Below are 9,639 nucleotides of genomic sequence, written 5' to 3'. Positions count from 1 at the left end.
GATTGGTCGATCCGTCAGGATGGGTGGGCTTGAGTGTTATAGTTTGGCTGGGTTGGCCGTTCAACCCGTGAGGGTGAGCCGAGCCGAATGGCGTTTGGGTGGAGATGGTTGACTGAAGGTGAGGCTGGATGGTAAGAAGGGACTGGTCTTGCGGGTGCAGGCTCTCTGTCACTAGGGCGCCTTGATCTCGAGACTAAGAGGGGTCAGCTGAATGGGGTTCTATTGGCATATCTTTTTCTCCATGAGTCAGGACAGAATCGTCGACCGCCGATAAGCTTAATGGATGCAACCTTTTACCGGAGACCTAGAGTCGGTGCTCTAGTGTGTGGAAAGGTTGCATGGATGGAACAGAGGCGCGGAACCGATTGGGAGATACCTAGCCAGGCAGAAACTCTAGATCATAGAATTGACTCACCTTCTCTTTAAGAGACTGGTTTTCTACCCTGATGGATGCGTTTTCGGTCTAGATTGCATTGTTCTCGGCTTCCAGTGCGGGTACCTTGTCCGAGTTTTGTTGCATGAGGGCGGTCAGAGCCTCCAGTTTGGCCTCGAGGACGGGGTTAGCATTGTCAGAGTTGTCAGCCATGGAAAATTCCTCTACGTAGCAAGGTTCGTTGAACCGAATGATTGCTAAAGGCCCCACAGTGGGCGCCAAACTGTAGACGTAAAAATCTACCTGTACAGAAGGGGGGTCTGATCCAGTGAGGTTAAGGCCACTAGCGATCCGCTGTACCTGCACACGTAGAGAAACAAATGCGTGAAGCGAACGGAAAACACTGAGGTGGTGTTTGCTGTAGGCACTCCGACACTCAAGTCAGCAAGGCTGAAAAATGCTAATTTAGTGAGGGCTAGGGAGTAGAGAGGTTACCGGAAGTCTAATCGGAGATTGTGACTATGATAATGATGTGTAGCTCTCAAGTAAGAGCTTCGGGTGAGAAGGTGTAATGTAATGTGTCTTGTGAGAGGGCTGGTCTCTGTTTATATAGTGACTGTCTGGTCTCCCAATCCTGGTAGGAGTAGGAGTCCTAGTGTGATTCTGATACAAACCCTAGAGGAGTTAGGGCGGTGGTGAGCTGTCTTACAAGTGTCTAGGTAGGAAGGTGATCCCAAACAGGAAAGTAACTTCGAATAGGAGATTGATCAGGAACAGGAAAGTGATATATAGGGGTTGTGGGCTCTGAACTCGCGTACAGGCCCAGGAAGTGAGCTGGAACTGGGAAGCCCGTGCCCAGATGGTTTGGGCCGACTATACCTTGCATCAAATGGGCCTAATCCGACTTGGTCCTCATTGGGATTAGGTCTGCTTTCTTCCTCACTGCCGACCCTGTTTCCCTATTTGGGCAAAGGACGATTTTTGGCCCTAACAGAACACAAGCTAAAAAACTATAATTTCTGCAACTGGATATTGTGTAACCATCATATCCACCAAATTCATAGTCTGGATATTCTCAGTACTAACTTCAAATTGTTTGACAAAACGAGAAAAAATGAGGCCACGAGGGAGCTCATCTTTTTTTTTTTTTTTTTTTTTTTCAACAAGTGCAAGCACAAAAATGGCAGTGCAAAAATACTTTTTTCGATATATAATAATTATGTAACAACAACAACAACAACAAAAAACCTCTAATTATGCAAAGAAAGATTGAGTCAAATTTATAAAGGATATACAAATATTTTTAAAATTTTACTACTTTAATAAAACTTAAAATACTTATAACTTTAAATTAGGTATTTTAGCCTATAAATAAGTTGAACCAAACAAGCTCTAAGGAAATGATTTTAGTTCATTAAAGGATTTTGTATGAATTTGCTAACATTACTATGGTCACACATTCTAAACTTTTCATTATTATAACCTATTTAACATAAACTTCCTAAGATTTTGGCTAATTTAATTAATATCCCAATTTTGTAGGATTAATCTATGAGTTAATGACATTTATCCCCTTGAGTTATGATATAATAGTAAAAGTTCTCTAAGGTTTCTGAAATAATAAAAATTCCTCTTTGATAAGTTTTAGATGTTAAAATAAAAGGTAAAATGACAATTTGATAATATTTATTAACTCATAATAATATAAATTTTAATTGTTCAATAACCGTTCATTAACGGCAGGTGGATTTCTATTGTTTCATGAACCTCATAAAGATTTTTGTTATTATATTATATCTCAGGATTAATCTTTTAACTTCTTAAGATTTTGGCTAATTTATTAATATCCCAACTCTGTAGGGTTAATCTATTTATAATAGAAATGCATGTCTCCTCCGAAACAAAAAATTTAATGTATTTTCCAAATTTAACAAAACAATTTTTATTTTAAATTTATATCATCAGCCTACTATAATATCATGGTAAGTTTGATCTAGACCGTGAATCAAAATGTGGGCAATCTAACGGCAGAGATGAGAGGTGGCATTCCCATATATAATAAACAAATAAATCTACAGAAAATTTGACCCATATAAATAAACAAATAAATCTACACAAAATTTGACCCATATAAATAAACAAATAAATCTACACAAAATTTGACAGATGGAGTCAAGCAGACATTGCCACTTTGCCAGCCACCAACAAACAAACAAGGGCTTAATCTCCATTGCCCTTTTTTATTTTTTTTAATTTCATCCCCAAATTACCCTTCATTCCCCTCATCCAATCCCACTCTAACTATGGTCATTTTCGTAATCTCGCCCATAAACTATACAATACCCGCCTTTTTCTATTCTCAAATCAAACGAATTCCAAATTGATTCGATTTCGTTAGAAAATTAGTTATGCCCGGACAAGCTGGTGAAAATACCAAAACACCCCTGAATGTTTCGTTGCGCACATTTTGGAAACAAATAGAGAGAGAAATTTGTGTTTTGTTGTTGGCAACAAAGAAAACGGTTAAGAGGACAGAAAGAAGAAGAAATATTTTTAATTTTTTTTCATCAATCATCATCATCAAATCAATCTTGTTCTTCTTCTTCCGTTTCGCTTTCTGTTTTCTGAAATCGGAAATACTGAAAACATTTCTATTGTGTTCTCTTTTCAAAATTTTTAAAAAAGAGAAACAAAAATGGGAACGTTCACGAGCTTTAGAAAAGCCTATGGAGCTCTCAAGGGACTCCACAGGTTGGCTTGGCCAAAGTCAACAGCGAATATAAGGTACATTTTCCTTTCTTTTTTCTGTTTTCAATTTGTTTTCTGTTGTATTTTGTGTTTTCAATAATTAATTTTTTTTTTTTTTTTGGTGTTTTCTTGTTTTTAGGATTTGGATATTGCGATTGTGAAGGCCACGAATCACGTTGAATGTCCGCCTAAAGAACGCCATGTTCGAAGTAAGTGAATTCATTTGATCTGTTTTTTTTTTTATTATTTATTTTATTTGTTTGATTGATGGAATAAATTGATTGTTAGATTATTTTTTTTTTTTTTTTGAATTGGTCATGAATATAATATTGTAGAAATATTTTCGGCAACATCAGTGATTCGCCCGAGGGCTGACGTGGCATACTGCATTCACGCACTTGCGAAGAGATTGTCGAAGACGCGGAATTGGATTGTAATGCCATTCATATTTTCCTGGTTTCAATTTCAATTTCACAAATCTTGTTTGTTTTTAACTTGAGGGAATTGAATTTTTTATTTTTTTTTTTTTCATTTTAATTGGTAATTATAGCTACTGGAATTGAAATAAAGGTGTAAATTTAGAGATAATACTGATTTTAGCAGTTGGATTATTGGGAGTATTAGCAATGAATATTTAGTGATGGAGCTGCACTGAAAATTTCATTTTTTTTTCAAGTGAAAGTAAAATGTAATGAATTTGCTTAATTGTGGATTCCTACAGGTTGCCATAAAGACATTGATAGTCATTCATAGGACATTAAGAGAGGGTGATCCTACCTTCAGAGAGGAGCTTTTGAACTATTCACACAGAGGACACTTTCTTCAAATATCCAATTTTAAAGACGATTCGAGCCCTCTTGGTATATAGCTTCTACTAATCTTGTATGACTGGAAATACTTCCATGGGCACATGTAGGTTATACTTGTGATTTTGAATATGGTAATGTTTTCTTCTTAGATTGGTACTTCTATGTGCAGCATGGGATTGCTCTGCATGGGTTCGAACATATGCACTGTTTCTAGAGGAGCGGCTTGAGTGTTTTAGGATCTTGAAATATGATATTGAGTCAGAGCGGTTGACAAAATCATCTCCCACGGCATCCAAGGTTTCTGGTTTACATTATTTGGAGTTATATTATGAGAGTTAATTCAGGTTTGTCATGAAAGATTAAACACAATATGTATCCCTTAATGGTAACAGGCACATAGTCGAACACGACTTTTGAATTGTGATGAATTGTTGGAGCAGCTGCCTGCACTGCAGCAGCTTCTTTACCGCCTTATTGGTTGTCAGGTAGTATTTGATACAGGCATAATCAATTTATTTGGCTGTTTAAATGTTAAAACTTTTATAATCTTGGACTGCCTTATATGTTTTTACCACTTGATTAGCCACCGTTTCTTTTTATGAGAAGAGGCATATTAATTTACATTAATTTTGCAGCCAGAAGGGTCAGCTTACCACAATTATCTCGTTCAGTATGCCTTGGCCTTGGTAAAGCGTGATTAAATTTACACAATTTCTTTCTGCAGATTCTACTGTTCTACGCATTGGCATTGCTATGAAAAATTGAGCACTTTTATTCTGTTTTGTTTTGTATTCTTTGAGAAATTTAATAAAGAAATCTGGATACTAAATTAAGATATGAAATTGTGGTTCAAGTGCTGAATTTTGGAACTTTGCAAATTGGAAGTTTATATTTTTTTGCTGTATTTTTGGCTCTTGGAAAATAAAAGGGAAAGCTAAGAACTCTTTTGAAATGAATAAGAGGAATTTTTCAATTCATTCTTTCTACAGAAAAAGAAAAAAAAACATTCTTTTTCCTTTATATTCTAGGAACTAGAAGAATTAAATATTATTGCTTAAGGTGCACAGACCTTAAAAATTAATTTGTTATCATTACCCTGACTTCCCATGGAAGTGATTTGACTAATAAGTTTGGAAGGTTAAATTCATGCAGGTTTATCTGATCCCGGGAATAGCTTCTACTCCTTTTTTTTATAGTTTGCTCAGAAGTGAAGTCTTTCAATAGCATGCACCTACATTACATTCATCTATGTCCTCAATTGTTCTCTTTTTATTTTTACTTTATTTTTATGCAAAAATTCTCAATCTTATAGTTATTGTATATATGTAAAAAAAAAACCAGAATATATGTTAGCACTTATGTCAGAAGGGCTAAATATATAAGTACGTTTTTGTTATCTTTTATCCATGCTAATTATTTTTGGTTTATATATTTGTTCTTGCAATTTGGTGTATAGTTAAAATGCTTCTGAATGACATTTTATTACCTTGAATTTAGGATTAAATACTTCTTCTACATTGATTGTTTGTTACTGTTTTGACTTCCAACATTTCTTCTCATATAGGTGTTGAAAGAGAGTTTTAAAATATATTGTGCCATCAATGATGGAATCATCAACCTTGTGGACATGGTAAGATTTACTTCAGCTCTTAGTTTCCTTTTGAACTGGATCACTTTTATAACAAAAGTTTGCTTCTTTTTAAGTTAGTGTTAAAAGTCTGTACCTTTCTGCAGTTTTTTGATATGTCAAGACATGATGCAGTTAAAGCTCTCGATATTTACAAAAGAGCTGGCCAACAGGTTTTCTGTTATGCTTTCTTTGGAATCTAGGATGACCTTGTTTTGAATAGAATTATTCTTCAGCTTAATCTTTCTGTTTTAAGAATTACTTTTTGGGTTATACAGGCTGAAAGTCTTGCTGACTTCTATGACTACTGCAAAGGTTTGGAACTTGCCAGGAACTTTCAGTTTCCAATGTTGAGACAGGTTACTCTTTGACATTGAACTGAAGTAACTTAGTCAAAGTTATTTTATGAGTTTTACAAAATTTATTTTTTTGAATAAGCAGCCGCCTCCATCTTTTCTTTCAACAATGGAAGAATACATCAGAGAAGCACCTCAGACAGGTTCTGTTCAGAAGAGACTGGTGAGAACGATTCTATATGTGATTTTAAATTTTTTCTCTCTCCTTTTTTTTCCAAAGTAAGCTAGATTTTGTATGCTGCTTGGATAAACCTGAAAACACAAATCACCTTAGTCAATTTTTCCACTCTTGGGAAATGGGAATGTAATATTACTACTTCACAATCTTCATAACTAGTATAACATGCCATATCTGCATTCATCATTCATCTCATGAAAGTTTAATGTAATTCTTTGTTTTATTTTACTTCCTACATTGGAATCCAACTGTACTGCCGAGCAAGATCCATAGTGATAATTCCTGAACTATAAACATGTTATAGGTTGCTTATATACTTTAATAGTGTTAATGTATGATTCTCAATCAAGATTAGATTGAATACTTTTCTTTTATTTTTCTTCTTGTTTTTAGTTTGTGTGTGTGTGCACAGGTAGCATTGGAAATAATTTGTTTTACATCCTCCTCATCAACTGGACACACATCATTTAAACTGATCTCTCTAGTATATCATTATCTTGTCCATTAACAATGATTTTCACGCTATTTGTTTAAACTTTGGCTGTGGCAAAAATTGAAGATGAACTGGAGTTTTTTCTTGCAAACCCTTTTGGGAACTAAAATCTGGAAAAACAAAGTACTAGTTTTGTTGTCACTTTCATTATGTCAAATTCATATGGTATCCAGAGATGAAAATTTTCCTTGTATTGAGTTAGAAATAGCCATCTTGTTCCTCCTTGTTGTCTGATTAAGATGTGAGAAAGCCTGGTTTTTGTTTCATGATATTGATGAATTCTTATAGTGGATTCCATCTTTGGAAAAGCAGAATTTAATTGTATTGCATAAAATTATTTGTTAACCAGTATGCAATTTGCATGTATTTTCTGGTTATCTATAGTCATGGCATAAGGTATATCTTCAATTCTTCTTGACTTGTCCCAAAATAAATTGAATTGACCTTTTGACTTGTAGAAGGTGTGTTGGCACTGTCTGTCTCTGGGTGGTGATTAATATGTTATTCTAACAACAGGAATATCATGAGTCGGAACAAATACCTCAGCCAGTGGAAGAACCTGCAGAAGTTGAAAAGGAAGAAGAAGAAATAATCGAGGAGAATAAATCCCTTGTAGAAACAGAGGAAGAACCTCAGCCTCCTAAGGAGGAGGTGGTAGAAGAAGCTGCTCCACTGATACCAATGGAAGATACCACGGATCTTCTGGTAAGTTGTCAATTATACCATGCTTCCAATTTTTTCCACCAGTTGCATTACAAGTATGTTGTTCCTAAACAATTTTGTACAGGGTCTTACTGAAGTAAATCCAAAGGCTGCAGAACTAGAGGAAAGTAATGCATTGGCCCTTGCAATAGTTCAGCCTGGTAAGTCTCTTGGCGTTGGTTAAACCAATAAAAAAAAAAAATTCATGCATGTCTGGCCAACAGTTTATTGAGAGTTCATACTGGAACAAGGATACTTAAATGCACTTTGAAATCTGATAATTGTCCTATTTTTATCAGAATTCTTATAGTGATATGACATAATTAAAGGGAAACCAGATGGAAACTGATGCTTGTAGTGATTTCAGAAAAAAATAATATTTTCTACTGGTTGGCACCATATTCATGGTTTAATTATTGAATTAATATCCTTTATTAAGAAAACTTATCATAAATTATGCCGACCAACTCTTGACTATTTTCTTGATTATGTATTTCTTTAAAATTTTGTAGGCAATGATCCATTATCTTCAAATCGTGGTTTGAATGAAATTTCTGGTGCTGGATGGGAGCTAGCACTTGTTACCACACCAAGCAACAACATTGGAGTGGTGGATACCAAATTGGTTAGTTTCTTTGCTCGGTGTAAAGTTTATATTTCTAAATATTCTTTGCTTTTTAGAGAATTGACTAGAGAGTTTGTCAAACGTGAATCCTCTTGTGAGATCAACTTGTGCTTTAAGTCCATCAAATTTACTTCATTAGGTATTCTATTTCCAGCTCAGCTGTTGGAATATTTCTTCGTTAGTTATTTTTTGGGTTCATAATCTCTCATATAAAACCCTATGACCTTGTCGATAATGTAACGTTGTTCTGGAAACTATGGAATAGATTTGTTGTAGGAATGAGTACTAAATTACAAGTTTTGCATTTAGGTGTCAGTTTTTCCACCCCGATAAATTGTAATATGATTCCATCTAATGGTCAGCATTGGTTTTTTGGTCAGGCTGGTGGATTTGACAAGCTATTGCTTGATAGCTTGTATGAAGACAATAATGCAAGGAGACATATACAACTGCAGAATGCAGGGTATGGATACGGAGGGTTGGCGGCAGTACAAAATCCATTTGAACAACAACAACAACAAAACGACCCATTCATAATGTCCAACGGCATAGCAGCCCCACCCAATGTGCAGATGGCTGTAATGCAGCAGCAGCAGCAACAACAACAGATGCTTCAGCAAAATCAACAACAATCGATGATGGTACCATATCAACAGCCAACTCAGTTTCTTCAACAACAAATGCCGCAGACAAATTATGCTAATCCATTTGGAGATCCATTTGTCATGCACCCAAATACTTCAACACCACAACAGGGTAACCATATGCTGCTTTAGAGGTCATTTTTTTTTTTTTTTTTTTTTTGGCTTTTTAAATTTCAGTATATTCTTTAATTCTTTGACGTAGGAGAGTCATTTTGTTTGTTAAAGTGTGACAAGCTTATTCTTTGTTAACCCAGTAAATTATTAAATATATTTTCTTTTTCCTTGGGAACCATTGACCATCAATGTATTTCATATTTACCTTTTGGAACACATGTATGAAAATCAAGTTTGATAATCTTAAAGCAGAATATTTGGCCTTTGCCTGTTAAATGCAATGGAAACAACTCATTCCGCAAGAATGCTTTAACCAATTACAAGCTTAATGCAAGATCCTCTAATAGCAGCAAAAAGAGTATTATGGGTTTATGGACCGAGTTTTGCGTAATTCCAAGTATCTGAGGGGATTTGTTGTTTGGACCAAATCTTGGGGGTATTATCCCCCAAAATTATTATAGTTGGCTTGGATTTCTAATTAGTTATTCATTTTTCTATACACCACTTTAGAAATATCAATGCTACACACACACACACACACACACATATATATATACTTTTTATCCCAATTCATGTATTCATAGCATCTAATTAATTATTCATATGATTGAATTAGTGAATTATGAAATATCACTTATATAATTTTTGTTTTTATCAATTTCTAAAAAATTGTTTTATTTTCTCTTCAATAGCACATTATTTATTTTAAAATTAAATAAATTTACTCTTCAAAAAATATATCTATTTTTTTTTTTTTTTGGGAGATATTCTAATCCATAGTCATTTTTACTAATTTTAATTCTAAAAATGTTAAAAGTTTTCTTTAAATGACATATTAAGTTATAAAGTTGTATGACTTAACTTAATTATCCTTAATGAAAATGATAAGAACAAAAATAGTCAAAATACACTAGACTACAGACTGCCAACCATCTAGAATATATATATTGATATATATAATACCTTTTCC

At 34.4% G+C, this 9,639-nt stretch overlaps 1 protein-coding gene across 1 annotated transcript; it reads left to right on the top strand.

Moving 5' to 3' along the window:
- The first annotated feature begins 3,012 nt into the window (after nucleotides 1-3,012).
- On the top strand, nucleotides 3,013-8,753 carry LOC116117295 (putative clathrin assembly protein At5g57200). The gene is given in 16 exon segments (XM_031403331.1): nucleotides 3,013-3,111; nucleotides 3,114-3,157; nucleotides 3,261-3,330; nucleotides 3,457-3,554; nucleotides 3,843-3,981; nucleotides 4,100-4,227; nucleotides 4,323-4,415; nucleotides 4,566-4,616; nucleotides 5,495-5,560; nucleotides 5,665-5,730; nucleotides 5,836-5,916; nucleotides 5,999-6,076; nucleotides 7,101-7,289; nucleotides 7,372-7,447; nucleotides 7,799-7,911; nucleotides 8,292-8,753. Coding segments are annotated over 16 exon segments (1,731 nt in total). The 5' UTR covers nucleotides 3,013-3,068; the 3' UTR covers nucleotides 8,688-8,753.
- The last annotated feature ends 886 nt before the right edge of the window (nucleotides 8,754-9,639 follow it).

Source organism: Pistacia vera, unplaced genomic scaffold, assembly GCF_008641045.1.
Source record: "Pistacia vera cultivar Batoury unplaced genomic scaffold, PisVer_v2 Contig802, whole genome shotgun sequence".
NCBI lineage: Eukaryota > Viridiplantae > Streptophyta > Magnoliopsida > Sapindales > Anacardiaceae > Pistacia > Pistacia vera.
Note: the sequence above shows the minus strand (reverse complement) of the source record. Positions and strands in the feature narration are given on the sequence as shown.